The 19504-nt window shown below is 42.1% G+C and overlaps 1 protein-coding gene across 1 annotated transcript; it reads right to left on the reverse strand.

Annotated features, from left to right (window-relative positions):
* Window positions 1–430: 430 nt before the first annotated feature.
* On the reverse strand, window positions 431–3356 carry TMEM169 (transmembrane protein 169). Its single transcript, XM_003406074.4, has 2 exons — window positions 3036–3356; window positions 431–1307 (listed from the first exon to the last, which is right to left on the reverse strand). The coding sequence occupies exons 1-2, from the start codon at window positions 3304–3306 to the stop codon at window positions 685–687; spliced, it is 894 nt and encodes a 297-aa protein (XP_003406122.1). The 5' UTR covers window positions 3307–3356; the 3' UTR covers window positions 431–684.
* Window positions 3357–19504: the final 16148 nt, after the last annotated feature.

Consider the following 19504-nt stretch of genomic DNA (forward strand, 5'->3'; position numbering starts at 1 on the left):
TCCTCTATTCTGCTGCCAGAAACACGGATGTGGTGAGTGGAGATGCCGTCTCCATCTGGAACGTTAAAAGATATGGACAATGAGGGCCACATCCTATTAATGGTAATGGAATAGAAGAAGCCTGAGACCTTGATGACTTCATAGGGTCCCTGATGTTCTGCCTCCAGTCTTCTATAACATCTATCTTGTTTAAACCAATGGCATTTTAGGGTCTTAATAATATGCAGCTAAATTTAAATCTTAGGGATACAAGTCTTTACTTCTGCTATTCTGTGGCAGCCCTGCTTCTTAAATGTTTCACTCCATCTCTATTATCTCCCCGGTGGCTGTGGTCTCCCCGAGCCTCCTTATTCTCTCTACCACGTCGGTCACATACTCCCCTGGGTTCCAGACCCAGGAACACCTCCAAGCTCCTGAACTGACACTACTGAGCTCCCTGTCTCAGATAAATTGTCACTTTAGGGCAGGGAAGAAAAGGAGTTTGTTCATTAGGTAGACTACTTTGGCACAAGTTGCTTTTCAGTTTCCTGCCCTCCTGGAATTATCAAGATCGTAGGACAGACCAACGTTGTATAGGATTTTCTGGAAGAACTGTGGGAAGGGGTATTTAAAGAAAGAATTCTCTGGAATTGGAAGATGATATAGAGACTACAGGGGCCAGAGAGGAAGTAAATTGTTCAGAGTTTAGACAGTGGAGGTTTCTACCTCCTGTGCAGGGTCCTTGTTGGAGAGATTGCCTGAAATATTGTCAGATTCAAGCAGCTCCACAATGCTGTAGGGAGAGCAGTCCTCCAAGCCCAGCTTGCTGCAGAGCCAACCACAGAAGCCTTTCTCCATGTCCCGAGCAGCTTGCCACCATGCTCCCCAGGACCAGGAGAGTTGCACCACAGCGGCATAGAGGCCCAGGGAAGAGGCCATGGCCATGATGAGCACTGGATAGAAGAGAATAAGGCAGGGGCAATATGAAATCTTATGCCAGAAAGTCCTCTCCTCATTGTACACAAGGAAGATGTTATACCAAGTGATGGTGCCATAGTAGAAAGAGACAACAAAAGAGAGGACAAAAACCACAGGCAGGCAGACCAGTGTCCAGAGGACTACATGGGGCCCACGATCTGCTCCCACCTGGCAGACCTTTCTTCCTTCGGATCTTGTTTCCCTTGACAATTCTTTAGGCTTGGTCAACTCCTGCAGCTCCTTCTCTGTCAATGTGACATGGATGTCTACCATCTGACCCTTTTTCTTCCCCCGCGTGATGGTCCCAGTTAACGTGACATAGCGACTGTCCAAAGGCATGTTCCACATACCTACAGGGCACAAAGGGGGTGAAAGTTCAAGATCAGAAAAGGGAACATTTCATCACTGTTGTCCCCTGAGGTTGGTGCCGTGTATGCAAATATCTGTTTTCACAACATCTGGCACAGTGCTGGACAGAAGTCAGTGACTGACTGAAAGGGCCTCCCTAGGAAAGGCAGCCACTGGTATTATGTCTCTCACAGTGAACTCGCACAGATCTGGCCACTGATGAAATTGTGAAACAGGTTAAATTTGTTTTTCATGTCCTCTGTCTACCTTTCTGGGCCTCCATCTTGGCAGGATCTCCATGATATGGAGGGGTGTGAGGGAAAACTTTCAACTTATCAAAACATCCACACCCTCATTTTATATTAAAGACACAATTTTATATTGATTTTACTTCTAGTTTACAAGTCCAGTGAAAATATTATTCATGAATATCATCTATTGTTTGTGAAGATTATGTGTGGGCATTATACACCATATATATACTGTATGTATGTAGGCATTCATACATACATAACCATACACATATGCATGTATACATACATTCATATATATAACATGCACACACATTATGGAGCAAAGGCAAGAAACAAAGCCCCTGATGGGTAGCCCATCCCCCTTCTTCTCACGTCTATCTCTGTGCTCCCCTGAGAGAGGTTCTCCACACAGGCCTGTGGACTTCCTAGCTGGCATATTCAGACACTGTCCACTCACACACATGCCTACCGCCACCACGGCCAAACATCCATCCTTTGGCCACTCTGGAAGGGAATTTGGATATATTAAGGCAGGAAATTCCGTGGTCCTTGGCATGTGAAAAGGTGGTCTAGAACTTGGGTGTGTTGGGGTGGGACAGTATACATACTCTAGGCAGGTAGGTCCCCTGGTCCCTGTAAATTCTTGCCCCATGGTTAGAAAAGGGCCAGAGCCGAGCCATCTAAAGAGCAGGGCCCAGGATAGTGGCAGGGTCTCTGGCTGCCCAGACATAAAGGTTCTACTGTTCCCCAAACACCTAACACTTTCACAGTCTCTCTTACCTTAGTGAATGACACCACTGTCTATCCTCTCCAATGTTCATGTCAAAAACCCAGGAGTCATCACTGAGTCTTCTCTTTTCTGCACCACTACCTCCAGTCCTTCAGCAAGGTCTAAATCACACTCCGAATTCATCCACTCTTTACTAGCTATCTCTCTTGCTATAACCCTAGTCCAAGGCTCTGCATTCACACTATTGTGGCTGCAGTGCTACAGTAGTCTTCCATTAGCTTCCACTCTTTCCCCGTGCAATTCATTCTCCACAGAGAAGGCAGAGTGGTCTTTTTAAAAATATAAATGAGTCTCTCCTCTGCTTAAAAGTCTTCTATTGATTTCCCCCTGCACTTATAACGAGCTCCAAATTCCTTACTATGATCTACAAGGCCCAAACACTGACTACCGTTCAGACTTCCTGTCACCATTCTCTCTTTGTTGCCTACACACTGTTGTTGTTATATGCCATCAAGTAGATTCCGACTCACAGTGACCTTATAAGACAGAGTAGAGCTGCCCCGTAGGGTTTCCTAGGCTGTAATCTTTACGGAAACAGATCACCAGCTCTTTTGTGGATTGGCTGCTAAGTCTGAATCACCAACCTTTCAATTAGCAGCTGAGCGCTTAACCATTGTGCCACCAGGGCTGCCTACACACTAGTCACACAGAAATCCATCCCATAAACAGGGCACAGGGAGACTCACCATCATCCACAGGATAGTCTAGGAAATCATCTCCCTCCTCCTCTTTAGGTCGCTCTCTGCCTTCCAATTCCTCTGGCTCCTCCTCCATTTTCTCATTATCTGACCGGTAGATGATGATAGATTCTGGGCGGGACTCTTTCTTTTTCTTTTTCCTGCGACTCATTGTGGATTCACCATTCAGGGCCAAGGCAGCAGCCACAGCCTTCCTCAGAGAGCCCTGGTGGGGGCTTGGGAGCTGGCTCTCGCCTTCTGCTGGTGCCAGCTCTTCCATCCCCGTTCTCACAGCAGGCTATGTTTTGGGAAAAGTTCAACTTGCTTCAGACAAACTCACAATCCACATATCATAGAGCTTTTTTCAGGATGGGGTTATGCAAAGATGTCCCAAGGATACAATCCACCTGAAAGAAGGGACATGAAAGCCATGAATAGGGAGCAAGTAGGGTGAGATGGAGAGGAGTTTGGGAAATGATCTTTTATTTGGCAGAAGCCTTCTCCTCCCTTCACTTCTCATAAAAGTTTATTTTGGGAGTGCCGTGGAAATACTTTTACAAGAATGGGTTGTTGTGAATAAATGTTATTCAACACATGTACAATTAGTTACAATAATATTTTTGTCATTTACACATATAATATTATGTGAACCATCAATCCAGTTGGGGGATGCAGAGTATAGGGAAGTTGGGTGAGGAAGCCCCCCAGAGGGATGGAAATTAAGCACATCTCTTAACTTCCACCAGAAGCAGAGAGTCCTGTGGCTGGGACCAAACTCCAGGCTTTGGGCTATCTATCGCATCGTACATTGCAACTACACCCAAATAGATGAATGCAACTTTGAGCAAGCCACCTGTTATGGATTGAATTGTGTCCTCCAAAAACATATGTTGTAAATCCTACTATACTTGTGATTATAACTCCATTTAGGAGTAGTTTTCTTTGTTATGTCAATGAGGCAGTATTAGTATAGTGTGTGTCTTAAATCAATATCAATATCTTGTTGTTGTTATTAGGTGCCGTTGAGTCGGTTCGGAGTCATAGCGACCCTATGCACAACAGAATGAAACACTGCCCGGTCCTGAGCCATCCTTACTATCGTTGTTATGCTTGAGCTCATTGTTGCAGCCACTGTGTCAATCCACCTCGTTGAGGGTCTTCCCCTTTTCTGCTGACCCTGTACTCTGCCAAGCATGATGTCCTTCTCCAGGGACTGATCCCTTCTGACAACAAATCAATATCTTATGAGATATAAAAGAGAAAACCGCAAGAAAGCAGAAATGGAGAAAGATAGATGCCACATCACATGAGATCTTGAAGGAACCAAGAAACAGAAGCTGCAAAGAGACAAGGACATTCCTTCAGAGCCAACAGAGAGAGAAAGGCTTCCACTAGAGCCGGCACCCTTTCAGACTTCTAGCCTCCTAAACTGTGAGAAAATAAATTTGTTTGTTAAAGCCACCCACTAAAAGTATTGATGTTACAGCAGCAATGGATAATGAAGATACCACCCAAGGGTGGTGCAGTTTCATCAGCCACCTTTGTATTGAGCAAAGGGCAACATCTCCTGGCTTCTTGTTGGCCCAAGATCTCAGAAAGTTGCTGGGATCTGTCCTATCATGTGCTGGGAGACCAAATGCAGGGGATGCACACTTTTTACTCTTTACCATCTGTTACGAATTGAGTAGTGTCCCCCCCCCACCAAATGTGTGTCAACTTAGCTAGTCCATGATTGTATTGTGTGATTGTCCAATACTTTGTCAACTGATGTGATTTTCCTATGTGTTGTAAATCCTGTGTCTATGATGTTAATGAGATGAGATTAGTGGCAGTTATGTTAATAAGGCAAGACTCAATCTACAAGATTAGACTGTTTTAAGCCAATCTCTTTTGAGATATAAAAGAAAGAAAGAAACAGAGAGACATGGGACCTCATGCCATGAAGAAACAAGAGCTAGGAGAATAGCCCATCCTTTGGACCCAGGGTCCCTGGGCTGAGAATCTCTTCAACCAGGGGAAGATTGATGACAAGGACATTTCCTCCAGAGCCAAGAGAGAGAGAAAGCCTTTCCCTGGAACTGAAGCCCTGAATTTGGACTTGTAGCTTACCAGACTGTGAGACAATAAATTCCTCTGTATTAGAGCCATCCACCTGTGGTATTTCAGTTATAGCAGCATTAGGTGACTAAGGTACCTTCCCCTGGAGCTGGTGCCCTACATTTGAACTTCTAGCCTACTAGACTGTAAGAGAATAAATTTCTCTTTGTTAAAGCCATCCACTTTTGCTATTTCTTTTATAGCAGCACCACATAACTAAGACAATCTCCCTCTCCTTTTTTTTTTTCCCAAGTAAAAAGAGGTGGGGAGAGATGAGAACCAGTATAACATCTTTTAAAGAAGACACTGATTGGTCTGTATACTTTTTTTTTTTTTAATATATTTTTATTGTGTTTTAAGTGGAAGTATACAAATCAAGTCAGTCTCTCATACAAAACCTTATACACACCTTGCTATACACTCCTAGTTGCTCTCTCCCTAATTAGACAATTATCCCTTCTTTCCACATTGTATTTCCATGTCCATTCAGCCAGCTTTTGTCCCCCTTGGTCTTCACATCTCCCCTCCAGACTGGGGCTACACACAGTCTCAGCTGTCTTCTTGATCCAAGAAGCCCACTCCTCACCAGCATCATTTTCTGTCCTATAGTCCAGTCCAATCCCTGTCTGAAGAGTTAGCTTTAGGAATGGTTCCTATCTAAGGCTAACAGAAGGTCAGGGGACCATGATCTCTGGGCTCCCTCCAGTCTCAGTCAGACCATTGTCTGGTCTTTTTATGAGAATTTGAAGTCTGCATCTCACTGCTCCCCTGCTCCTTCAGGGATTCTCTGTTGTGCTCCCTGTCATGGCAGTCATCAGTTGTAGCCAGGCACCATCTAATTATTCTGGTCTCAGGCTGATGTAGTCTCTGATTTACATGTCCCATTCTGACTCTTGGGTTCATACTTACCTTGTGTCTTTGGTATTCTTCATTCTTCTTTGCTCCATGTGTGTTGAGACCAGTTGTTGCATCTTAGATGGCTGCTTGCTAGCATTTAAGAACCCAGATACCACTCTCCGTAATGGGATGCACAATATTTTCTTAATAGATTTTATTATGCCAGTTGACCTAGATGTCCCCTGAAACCATGGTCCCCAAACCCCTACCCATGCTACGCTGACCTTTGAAGCATTTGGTTTATTCAGGAAACTTATTTATTTTTGGTTTAGTCCAGTTATGCTGACCTCTCCTGTACTGTGTGTTGTCCACGACGCCTTCACCTAAATTAGTTCTTGTCTACTATCTAATTAGTGAATCACCCTCTCCCTCTCTCCCTCCCTCCTCCTCTGGTAACCATCAAAGAATATTTTCTTCTCTGTTTAAACTATTACTTGAGTTCTTATAATAAACACTTTCAATTTTATTGATTTTTTTTTTATATTTGAAATTTTTAATGGTGTGGAAGGCTGGAGTGTCAACAATGACATTACAAAAAAATAGTTGTACCTTGGTCACAGTGTAGTTTGATAGACTTTGAACAAAATGAAGTCAAGTTGGAGGAAGTGGGTTTCATGTAAATATTCTCTGGTTTAGAACAGGTTTGTAGGGAAGAATGGTTCCAGTCCTGTGCCAACAGAAGGTTTGGGGACCATGACCGCCAGGATTCCTCTACTCTCAGTCAGACCACTAAGTATGGTCTTTTTATGAGAATTTGGGGTCTGCATCCCACGGATCTCCTGCTTCCTCAGGGGTTCTCTGTTGTGCTCCCTGTCAGGGCAGTCATCGGTTGTGGCCGGGTACCAACTAGTTCTTCTGGTCTCAGGATGATGTAGGTCTCTGGTTCCTGTGGCCCTTTCTGTCTCTTGGGCTCTTAGTTATCGTGTGACCTTGGTGTTCTTCATTCTCCTTTGATCCAGGTGGGTTGAGACCAATTGATGCATCTTAGATGGCCGCTTGTTAGCATTTAAGACCCCAGACGCCACATTTCAAAGTGGGATGCAGAATGTTTTCATAATAGAATTATTTTGCCAATTGACTTAGAAGTCCCCTTAAACCATGGTCCCCAAACCCCCACCATTGCTCTGCTGACCTTTGAAGCATTCGGTTTATTCCGTAAACTTCTTTGCTTTTGGTCCAGTCCAGTTGAGCTGACCTTCCATGTATTGAGTATTGTCCTTCCCTTCACCTAAAGCAGTTCTTATCTACTAACTAATCAGTAAAAAACCCTCTCCCACCCTCCCTCCCTCCCCGCCTTGTAACCACAAAAGTATGTGTTCTTCTCAGTTTATACTATTTCTCAAAATCTTATAATAGAGGTCTTATACAATATTTGTCCTTTTGCCTCTGACTAATTTCGCTCAGCATAATGCCTTCCAGGTTCTTCCATGTTATGAAATGTTTCACAGATTCGTCACTGTTCTTTATCGATGCGTAGTATTCCATTGTGTGAATATACCACAATTTATTTACCCATTCATCCGTTGATGGACACCTTGGTTGCTTCCAGCTTTTTGCTATTGTAAACAGAGCTGCAATAAACATGGGTGTAAAAATATCTGTTTGTGTGAAGGCTCTTATTTCTCTAGGGTATATTCCGAGGAGTGGGATTTCTGGGTTGTATGGTAGTTCTATTTCTAACTGTTTAAGATAATGCCAGATAGATTTCCAAAGTGGTCGTACCATTTTACATTCCCACCAGCAGTGTATAACAGTTCCAATCTCTCTGCAGTCTCTCCAACATTTATTATTTTGTGTCTTTTGGATTAATGCCAGCCTTGTTGGAGTGAGATGGAATCTCATCGTAGTTTTAATTTGCATTTCTCTAATGGCTAATGATCGAGAGCATTTTCTCAGGTATGTTAGCTGCCTGAATATCTTCTTTAGTGAAGTGCATGTTCATGTCCATTGCCCACTTCTTGATTGGGTTGTTTGTCTTTTTGTGGTTGAGTTTTGACAGAATCATATAGATTTTAGAGATCAGGCGCTGGTCGGAGATGTCATAGCTGAAAATTCTTTCCCAGTCTGTAGGTGGTCTTTTTACTCTTTTGGTGAGGTCTTTAGATGAGCATAGGTGTTTGATTTTTAGGAGCTCCCAGTTATCTGGTTTCTCTTCGTCATTTTTGGTAATGTTTTGTATTCTGTTTATGCCTTGTATTAGGGCTCCTAAGGTTGTCCCTATTTTTTCTTCCATGATCTTTATCGTTTTAGTCTTTATGTTTAGGTCTTTGATCCACTTGGAGTTAGTTTTTGTGCATGGTGTGAGGTATGGGTCCTGTTTCATTTTTTTGCAAATGGATATCCAGTTATGCCAGCACCATTTGTTAAAAAGACTATCTTTTCCCCAATTAACTGACACTGGGCCTTTGTCAAATATCAGCTGCTCATATGTGGATGGATTTATCTCTGGGTTCTCAATTCTGTTCCACTGGTCTATGTGTCTGTTGTTGTACCAGTACCAGGCTGTTTTGACTACTGTGGCTGTATAATAGGTTCTCAAATCAGGTAGAGTGAGGCCTCCCACTTTGTTCTTCTTTTTCAGTAATGCTTTGCTTATCCAAGGCTTCTTTCCCTTCCATATGAAGTTGGTGATTTGTTTCTCTATCACATTAAAAAATGACATTGGAATTTGGATCGGAAGTGCATTGTATGTACAGATGGCTTTTGGTAGAATAGACATTTTTACTATGTTAAGTCTTCCTATCCATGAGCAAGGTATGTTTTTCCACTTAAGTATGTCCTTTTGAATTTCTTGTAGTAGTACTTTGTAGTTTTCTTTGTATAGGTCTTTTACATCTTTGGTAAGATTTATTCCTAAGTATTTTATCTTCTTGGGAGCTACTGTGAATGGTATTGATTTGGTTATTTCCTCTTCGATGTTCTTCTTGTTGATGTAGCGGAATCCAAATGATTTTCGTATGTTTATCTTATAACCTGAGACTCTGCCAAACTCTTCTATTAGTTTCAGTAGTTTTCTGGAGGATTCCTTAGGGTTTTCTGTGTATAAGATCATGTCATCTGCAAATAGAGATAATTTTACTTCCTCCTCGCCAATCCGGATGCCCTTTATTTCTTTGTCTAGCCTAATTGCTCTGGCTAGGACCTCTAGCACAATGTTGAATAAGAGTGGTGATAAAGGGCATCCTTGTCTGGTTCCCGTTCTCAAGGGAAATGCTTTCAGGCTCTCTCCATTTAGAGTGACGTTGGCTGTTGGCTTTGTATACATGCCCTTTATTATGTTGAGGAATTTTCCTTCGATTCCTATTTTTGTGAGAGTTTTTATCATAAATGGGTGTTGGACTTTGTCAAATGCCTTTTCTGCATCAATTGATAAGATCATGTGGTTTTTGTCTTTTGTTTTATTTATATGGTGGATTACATTAATGGCTTTTCTAATATTAAACCAGCCTTGCATACCTGGTATAAATCCCACTTGGTCATGATGGATTAATTTTTTGATATGTTGTTGAATTCTATTGGCTAGACTTTTGTTGACGATTTTTGCATCTATGTTCATGAGGGATATAGGTCTGTAATTTTCTTTTTTTGTGATGTCTTTACCTGGTTTTGGTATCAGGGAGATGGTGGCTTCATAGAATGAGTTGGGTAGTATTCCGTCATTTTCTATGCTTTGAAATACCTTTAGTAGTAGTGGTGTTAACTCTTCTCTGAAAGTTTGGTATAACTCTGCAGTAAAGACATCCGGGCCAGGGCTTTTTTTTGTTGGGAGTTTTTCGATTACTGTTGCAATCTCTTTTTTTGTTATGGGTCTGTTTGGTTGTTCTACTTCTGATTGTGTTAGTTGACCGTAGGTAGTGTTTTTCCAGGAATTCATCCGTTTCTTCTTGGTTTTCAAATTTGTTAGAGTACAAATTTTTCGTACTAATCTTATATGATTCTTTTAATTTCAGTTGGGTCTGTTGTGATGTGGCCCTTCTCGTTTCTTATTCGGGTTATTTGTTTCCTTTCCTGTATTTCTTTAGTCAGTCTGGCTAATGGCTTATCAATTTTGTTAATTTTTTTCGAAGAACCAGCTTTTAACTTTGTTAATTCTTTTAATTGTTTTTCTGTTCTCTAATTCATTTAGTTCAGCTCTAATTTTTATTATTTGTTTTCTTCTGGTGCCTGAGGGTTTCTTTTGTTGCTCTCTTTCTATTTGTTCAAGTTGTAGGGATAATTCTTTGATTTTGGCCCTTTCATCTTTTTGCATGTGTGCATTTATTGATATAAATTGGCCCCTGAGCACTGCTTTCGCTGTGTCCCAAAGGTTCCGATAAGAAGTGTTTTCATTCTCATTGGACTCTATGAATTTCTTTATTCCATCCTTAATGTCTTCTCTAATCCAGTCTGTTTTTAGCAGGGTATTGTTAAGTTTCCAAGTGTTTGATTTGTTTTCCCTGCTTTTCCTGTTATTGATTTCCACTTTTATGGCCTTATGGTCAGAGAAGATGGTTTGTAGTATTTCAATGTTTTGGATTCTGCTAAGGGTTACTTTATGACCTAATATGTGGTCTATTCTAGAGAGCGCTCCATGTGCACTAGAAAACAAAGTATACTTGGCTGCTGTTGGGTGGAGTGTTCTGTATATGTCTATAGGTCAAGTTGGTTGATTGTGGCATTTAGATCTTCCGTGTCTTTATTGAGCTTCTTTCTGGATGTCCTGTCCTTCACCGAAAGTGGTGTGTTCAGTCTACTACTATTATTATGGAGCTATCTCACTTTTCAATGCTAAGTTTGTTTTATGTATCTTGCAGCCCTGTCATTAGGTGCATAAACATTTAATACGGTTATAACTTCTTGGTATATTGTCCCTTTAATCATTATATAGTGTCCTTCCTTACCCTTTGTGATGGATTCAAATTTAAAGTCTACTTTGTCAGAAATTAATATTGCCACTCCTGCTCTTTTTTGATTGTTGTTTGCTTGATATATTTTTTCTATCCTTTGAGTATTAGTTTGTTTGTGTCTCTAAGTCTAAGGTGTGTCTTTTCTAGGCAGCATACAGATGGATTGTGTTTTTTAATCCATTTTGACACACTCTGTCTCTTTATTGGTGCATTTAGTCCATTTATGTTCAGCGTAATTATGGATAGGTATGAATTTAGTGCTATCATTTTGATGTCTTTTTTTGTGTGTTGTTGACAGTTTCTTTTTCCCACTTAATTTTGTATGCTGATTAGGTTATCTTTATATATCATCCTTTCCTCATATTCGTTGTTGTTTATTTTGTTTCTGCTGAGTCTCCATTTTTTTCTTTTATTTATTTTGATACGTAGGATAGTTTGTCTCCGTTGTGGTTACCTTATTATTTTTCTAAATTTAAACCTAACTTTTATTTCTTTGTAACACCGTACCTTCCTCTCTGTATGGAAGATCTATGATTACATTTCTTAGTTCCTCTTTATTATTTTAACGTTGTCTTCTTTTATATAATAACATTGTTATTCAGTTTTGAGTTTTTTTTTTTTTTTAATCTTGCTTTGTTTTTTTGATTTCCCTGTCTGGGCTGACTTATGTTTGCTCTACCCAGTGTTCTAGTCTTGGGTTGATACCTGATATTATGGATTTTCTAACGAAAGAATTCCCTTTAGTATTTCTGGTAGTTTTCGTTTGGTTTTTACGAATTCCCTAAACTCTTGTTTATCTGGCAATGTCCTAATTTCACCTTCATATTTAAGAGATAGTTTTGCTAGATATATGATTCTTGGCTGGCAATTTTTTTCCTTCAATTTTTTAAATAAGTCATCCCATTGCCTTCTTGCCTGCATGGTTTTTGCCAGATAGTCCAAGCTTATTCTTATTGGCTCTCCTTTGTAGGTGACTTTTTGTTTATCCCTGGCTGCTCTTAAAATTCTCTCTTTATCTTTGGTTTTGGCAAGTTTGATTATAATATGTCTTGGTGACTTTCTTTTACCATCTACCTTATGTGGAGTTTGATGAGCATCTTGGAGAGATATCTTCTCATCTTTCACAATATCAGGGAAGTTCTCTGCCAAGAAATCTTCAACAATTCTTTCTGTATTTTCTGTTATCCCTCCCTGTTTTGGTACTGCAATCACTCATAGGTTATTTCTCTTGATAGAGCTCCACATGATTCTTAAAGTTTCTTCATTGTTTAAAATTCTTCTTCAAATATATTTTTCTTCAAATATATCAGTGCCAAGTGATTTATCTTCAAGTTCGGAAATTCTGGCTTCTACTTGCTCAATTCTGCTCCTCTGACTTTCTATTGAGTTGTCTACTTCCATAATTTTATTGTTAATCTTTTGAATTTCTGATTGCTGTCTGTCTATGGATTTTTCCAGCTTATTAAATTTTTCATTATGTTCCTGAATAATCTTTTTAATTTTTCAATTGCTTTATCTGTGTGTTCCTTGGCTTGTTCTGCGTATTGCCTCATTTCCTTCCTGATGTCTTGAAGGGTTCTGTATACTAAACTTTTGTATTCTGCCTCTGGTAATTCCAGGAATGCACTTTCATCTAGAAGACCCCTGGATTCTTTGTTTTGAGAGCTTGTTGAGGTGATCATGGTCTGTTTCTTTATGTGACTTGATATTGACTGATGTCTCTGAGCCATCTGTAAGTTATTGTATTAGTTTATGCTTGCTTACTGTGTTGTAGCTTCTTGCTTTGTTTTGTTTTGATATGCCCAAATAGGTTGCTTGAGTGAGATAGCTTATTTTCACCTTTGGAGCTCTGATATCCTGTCCCCAGATGGCTAGAGCTGTTATTAGGTATATCAGTCCAGGAGTCCATTCACTTTTCTTGTATGAATTCAGCTCAGGTGTGAGGTAGCTGATCATCAAGTGTGTAGTACAGGCTCTGTCCTACAGTCTGAGAGGGGCAGGGGTGATTGGTGTATACACCGGTATCTGATTGCAGCAAGGAGTCACGCTCTGAACAAGGCAGGGGGCTGAGAACTGATCCCCGAGTGTCTCTGAGGAAAGCGTGTCTCTGTTCCCTACAGCGCGCAGGTGGGTGGGTTCTGCAGATGGACCATGGGCACCTAATGTTTTTGGTTGTTAGGACTGGGAGGTAACAGTTATCCTTGGACCCCTTTCACAGGTGGCTGGGTGACCTGAGTCGAGCTACCAGTCCTTAGGCCCCTGATGTGGGTTGGTGAGGACCCTGTTTAATAGGCAATGTCAACATCAAACACCCACCTGTCCACCGCACAGGTGAAACGGTTGGAGTCTGCCAACAAGAGCCTATTCTCCTGAAATAGGCCCACACAGGTCCATGCAGAAGGAAGAGGTGCTCAAAGTCTACGGAGCATTTATGCCTGGACAGGAGCTGCTTCTCTCCTGAGCTCCCCCAGTTAGTGTAGCTGGCAAATTATCTTTTCCCCCAAATGCAAATTTTTTCCTTCTCCAAGGCCGGGAGGATGGCTCTAGGTGCTTAACAGGGCCTATCTCAGGCTCAGGGAATTCAGTTGTTGAAGGTGGCTTCCGGGTGGGGGTTAGGGGGCCTGGTAAAATATACGCAAGTACTTAGCTTTTGCCAAGAGCGCCATTCTTCTCTGGTTCGGGAGGTGTGAGTAGGCTGGGTGGCTAGCTGCTGCTCTGAGGAAACTGCGGCCGAACACTAGTACCAGCCCATCGCCACCACTCCAGGAATGGTGCCTGGGGGCTCCTCATTATTCAGGTCCGGTAACTCCTCTCTGCTTCTGAATGGTCTCTTCCTGCCCCTGCTCCTCAGTTCGGTTTCTAAGCTTGCCTTTGATGCTCAGGGGTCCTAGCTTGTCTTAAATATACTTGTTTCATTTGTATTTTCGGGTCTTTGTTGTCAAGAGGGCTCGCTGGAAGCATCCGTCTATTCCGCCACCTTGGCTCCACCTCGATCATGATATTTTTGACCTCCTTGTCCAAAGGGCAGGACCCATTGCCCAGCTATGGTGCAGCAGGGTAGGTTGAGCTGAAGGGGAGGGAGTGGCACATAGTAGGGCTGACAGGGCAAGCCAGGAATCAATGCTGGCCAGGTTCTGGTAGGCTGTGCCTGTGCTGCATGGGGGTGTGATGTTCAATGGATGGTGCAGGTAGGCAGGAAGCGGGGGGAGGTTGTGATGTGTGGAGCTAATACGGGTATGGGAAAGAGGAGAGAGAGGAGAGACAGGTGCCAAAAACAAACAAAAAGAGTGTTAAGGAGCTTGCCACTGAAGTGGAGAGATGAGAAACTAAGAAATGGATTAAAAAGGAAAAGGAAAAAGAAAAGAAAAAGAGATACAGAAAAAAATAACTAGGTAAAAATTTGGAAAAAAAGAGAAAGAAAAGAAAAGCCCCCAGGGTTTCTACCACGCAACTGTGAAGACCAGGAAAGTAGCTCCCAAGCTGTGGAGGATAGCCTGGCTAGAGCGGGTATAGATGTCACACAGCACCAGGTTTTCAGGAGACAGGAAAAGAAGGTAAGTATAGAGAGATGAGAACTGAGAAATGAAGAAACACGGAAAGGAAAAAACAGAGAAAAAAGGAAAAAGAAATGTCCCCAGGGATCCAACTGATGCGGCTGTGCACATTGGGGAAATGGTTCCTAATCCATGCAGTGCAGCCCGGCTAGAAAAGCTCCCAAGCATCAAAAGAAAAAGAAAACAAACAAACCAAACAAAACAGAAGAAAGCAAAACAAAGCAAAAAAAAAAAAGAAAGAAAGAAAAAAGCCCTGAGGATCCCACCAGCTTGGTGTCACAGGCTGGGGGAGTGGTTCACCAGTTGAGCGGTACTTCACAGCCTTACAAGCAGCAGCAAAGATGGCACATGGAGCCAGGTGTTTGAGAGAAAGTAGGGGGCGGTGGTGGGAGTCATGGAAGAAAGAAATGGAAAAAAGCAACATGAGCAACAGACAAATGGCATTCAGGGAGCTGGCCTGTGGGGTGGGTGAATCCAAGTGGCCCAGAACCACAGCAATTGGCTCCCAGGCAAGACACTTCAGCTGGTGGGAATTTGAGGAGGCCAACGGTGGGGGGAAGAAGGGTGGGAGTTAGGAAAGGGTATTTATTTTATTTTATATATATATATATAGCTGGTTACTGGGTGCTCTGCCTCCTGCTGGGAACTTCATGAAGCTGCTTTCCTGTACTCTCTGTCTGCCAATTTCCAGTGTGGGTGGGGTGAATCCAAGCAGCAGGGATGCTGAACTTCCCGGCCAGCTGAGCCACCGCTGCCAGCCAGGAAGCGTGGAGGTAGAACAGCAGGTAGAGGATGGGGGCTGGGAAAGTGTGAATCGCTGGTTACCAGGTGCTCTGTCTCCTGATGGGAGCTCCATGAAGCTGCTTTCTTGTGTTCCCTTCCGCCAATCTCTGACAGGAGTCCAAGATGGCAAATCCATGCTGTATTAGCTGATAGGTGACCTCCTCACGTATCTTTCCTCACTCTCTGTTCTCTGTCAGTTTCTTATTCTATTTGGTGCTTGGCTGAGTTCTTTAACTCTTCATATGACACTTTTGGCTCCAGGGTTGATTTTTGTCTCTGTTTTACTTAGTTTTTTGGGTCTTTGCTGTGGAGTGACAGTGTGGTGCTTCTGTCTATGGTAACACATTGGCCAGAAGCTCACAGATGTAAAATTTTGCTGAAGATACTTCGAAAATGGTTGTATCAGTACATGAACTGGGAACTGCCAGAAATTCAAGCCAGGTTCAGAAGATGTGGAATGAGGGATATTACTGCTGTTGTCAGATGGATGTTGGCTAAAAGCAGAGAATACCAGAAAGATGTTTACCTATGTAAAAGCATTTGGCTGTGTGGATCATAACAAATTATGCGAAACATTGTGAAGAATGGAGATTCCAGAACACTTAAAATGCTCTTGAGGAACCTGTACTTAGACCAAGAGGCAGTTGTTCAAACAGAACAAGGGGGTACTGGGTGATTTAAAATCAGGAAATGTGTGTGTTAGGGTTGTATCCTTTCACCATACTCATTCAATCTGTATGGTGAGCAAATAATCCAAGAAGATGGACTTTGAAGAAGAATGTGGCACCAGGATTGGTGGAAGACTCAACAACCAGATATGCAGATAACACAACCTTGATTGCTGAAAGTGAAGAGGACTTGAAGCACTTATTGATGAAGATCAAAGACCACATTAGCAAATGAAGGCCCTGAAAACTTGACTCCATCCACATCATAACGTTCAACTCTACTTTGAAGATGCAACTCTTCCCAGTCGTATTTTGCGAGGCTCATCTTGCAGGACTATATCAGACAATGTTCTGCTGCTATTCATAAGGGTTTCACTAGCCAATTTTTTCAGAAGTAGACTGCCAGGTCCTTCTTCCTAGTCGGTCTTAGTCTGGAAACTCAGCTGAAACCTGTCCATCAAGGGTGACCCTGCTGGTATTTGAAATTCTGGTGGCAAAACTGCCAGTATCACAGCAACACACAAACACCACAGTATGACAAACTGACAGACACATGGTGGGCAAAGGTTTGGTTTTTGGTTTTCTAAGGACCAGAGTTTCAGAGCTGGGAGAAGGTAAGTCTTCTTGGATGAACCCATCTCTTGTATCCCTGATCCTAATCAGTTTCTAAGTTCCGTCAACCACTCCTATGAAATCTGTTCATTTTTCTACTTCCACCACATACTAGAATACAGCGCTCACTGCAGTTGCCTCCAAGCTGGCTTCTCTATTTCAAAATTCTTCCTATACCATTTTAAATGCTGATTAAAAATAAGAGCACCATTTTCACTACTACTTTTACTTCCAGTAGCCATCACTATCTTGCCATTTCTAACTAGCCTGGAGTTTGAAGGTTTTCCATATTCACACCCCCTTCTAGGGCTCAGTAATATTTTTTCCCCTTGCCTTTCCCCCAACCACACTAGTCAATGCATCTACTTATGTTGGTTCCTGTCTTAGTCATCTGGTGCTGCCATAACAAAAATACCACAAGTGGATGGCTTTAACAAAGAAAAATTTACGTTTTCACAGTCTAGTAGGTTATGAGTCCAAATTCAGGGGGTTGGTTCCAGGGGACAGCTTTCTCTCTCTATCAGCTCTGCAGGAAGGTCCTTGTCCTCGATCTTCCCCTGGCCGAGGACTTCTCAGGTACAGGTACCCCGTGTCCAAAGGACATGCTCTGCTCCCGGTGCTGCTTTCTCAGTGCTATGAGGTCCCCAACTCTCTGCTTGCTTCCCTTTCCTTTTATCTCTTGAGAGTTAAAAGGTGGTGCAGGCCACACCCCAAGGAAACTCCCTTTACCTTGGCTTAGGGAGGTGACCTGAGTAAAGGTGGTGTTACAATCCCACCCTAATCCTCTCAACATAAAAGTACAATCACAAAATGGAGGACAACCACACAATACATACAACTTAACTGAGTTGATACAAACATTTTTGGGGGCACATAATTCAATCCACGACAGTTCCTTCACTGTTAAGGACTGAATTATGTCAGCCAAAATTTTGTGTTGGAATCCTGTCCCCACCACCTGTGGATGTAATCCCATTTGAGAATAGGGTTTTCTTTGTTATGTTAATGAGGTCATACAAATGTAGGGTGTGTCTAAACCAAGGAACCCTGTGGTGCAGTGGTTAAGTGCTTGGCTGCTAACCAAAAGGTCAGTGGTTTGAACCCACCAGTTGCTCTGCAGGAGAAAGATTTGGCAGACTGCTTCCCTAAATATTACAGCCTTGGAAACCCTATGGGCAGTTCTACTCTGTTCTGTAGGGTCACTATGAGTCACAATCAACCCAATGGCAACAGGTTTATGAGTGTCTAAACCTGCTACTCACATTTGAGGTGTAAAAACAACAGATTAGGCACAGAAAAGCAAGTACGAATGGGGAAAAGACAGATGCCACAGGGAGGTCTCCAAAAAACGTTGAGATGAGTGTTAGAGAAGCTGAGACAAGGATTTCCCCCCAGAGCAGACTCAGAGAGCCTTTTCCTAGGGCAAGAATCCTGAATTCGAACTTCTAGCTTTCTAAACTGTGAAAAAAATAAATTTCTGTTCATTAAAGCCACCTACTGTTACAGCAGTACTAGGAAACTAAGACATTCATCTTCTTCACTCTCCTTCACCTCTTTCAAGTCTGGCTCCAGACTGAGTCACTCACCCACGTCCCCTTCTGTGATTACCCCAGCCCACACATGACTCTTCTCTAACCCCAACCTTGTTGCAGGAGTGTGGTGAGATTTAAATAAGTTTGCAAGTGTAAAATGCCTAGTACGTGAGTGACACTTCATAAAAACTAGTTTCCGTAGCATTTGTCCCATACTCTCTTTGTGTTTAGCTCTGTAGCATTTCATTTCATCTTATTTTGATCATAGATGGTTTCATAAGCATTCATGCATTGCCCCAGGTAGATTAGAAACTGTTTGGGATCAGGAACTGTCTTACACACTTAGCTTGCTAAGGGGAGGAGTCCAGGGCTAGTCATGTAGCAGATACTCAGTACATACTTGTGAAGCAAATAACAGAGGAGAAGGAAAATACTATTTAGAAATTTGATATGAACAACTGGTAAAAGGGGAAGGCTTGATTCTCTTCCCCACGTTTTATACACTTTATTGTGTTGTTCTATTTGATCTGAGAAGCAGGTTCTGAATATCTCATCTTCCTTTTAGATTTAACAAGAGCAAAGGTAAAATATATTACTTTATTAACAGAATTAAGCAAAGAGGAAAAACTTTGTACTTTTCTCTAAAGTTAAGCTTTGTCCTCCCTCTGACTTTACCCCATACCAAAGATTATTGACAAATGTGAAACTGCAAAGCAATAACCTCGATTAATAATTAGCTCTAGGTTTTTTGGTCATCCTGGAAAAACAGGACACTCAGACTCCAGAGCTCAGAGACAACAGTCAATATCAAGTCACATAAAGAAACAGGCCATGATCACCTCAACAGGCTCTCAAAACAAAGAATCCAGGGGTTTTTTAGATGAAAGTGCATTCCTGGAATTACCAGAGGCAGAATACAAAAGTTTAATACACAGAACCCTTCAAGACATCAGGAAGGAAATGAGGCAATACACAGAACAAGCCAAGGAACACACAGATAAAGCAACTGAACAAATCAGAAAGATTATTCAGGAACATAATGAAAAGTTTAATAAGCTGGAAAAATCCATAGACAGACAGCAATCAGACTCCGGAGTTCATGTTTAGAAAAACTGGTTTTAAGGTTTGAAGGGAACACTCCAAATGATTCTTAAATTCATCCATTGCCTTTTCCCATCTCCACTGCTACTACTTCAGTCTAAGAGGCCATCACCTTGTATGTGTGGTTCTAAAAAACGCACCCGATCCTCTGGCTTCTGCTCTTGCTGCCTTTCAATCTATTCTCTGCTCAGCTGCCAGAAAGACCTTTTAAACACTCAAGTAAAATCATGCCATTCTCTGCTTAAAACCCTCCGGTGGCTCCCCATTGGTAAAACATGAAACGTGAACTTTTCACGTGGTCTAAGGACCTGCATAAGGAGCCCTGGTGGTGCAGTAGTGTCTTAGCTA

Source organism: Loxodonta africana, chromosome 6 (genome assembly GCF_030014295.1).
Source record: "Loxodonta africana isolate mLoxAfr1 chromosome 6, mLoxAfr1.hap2, whole genome shotgun sequence".
NCBI lineage: Eukaryota > Metazoa > Chordata > Mammalia > Proboscidea > Elephantidae > Loxodonta > Loxodonta africana.

What these genes read in the sequence shown, in the direction of transcription:
- TMEM169 (XM_003406074.4), bottom strand. Translation starts at nt 3,306, where the DNA reads ATGGAAGAGCTGGCACCAGCAGAAGGCGAGAGCCAGCTCCCAAGCCCC. An exon ending in AGACTATCCTGTGGATGATG is followed by an intron (nt 1,308 to 3,035) that starts GTGAGTCTCCCT and finishes TGTGCCCTGTAG; the next exon opens with GTATGTGGAACATGCCTTTG.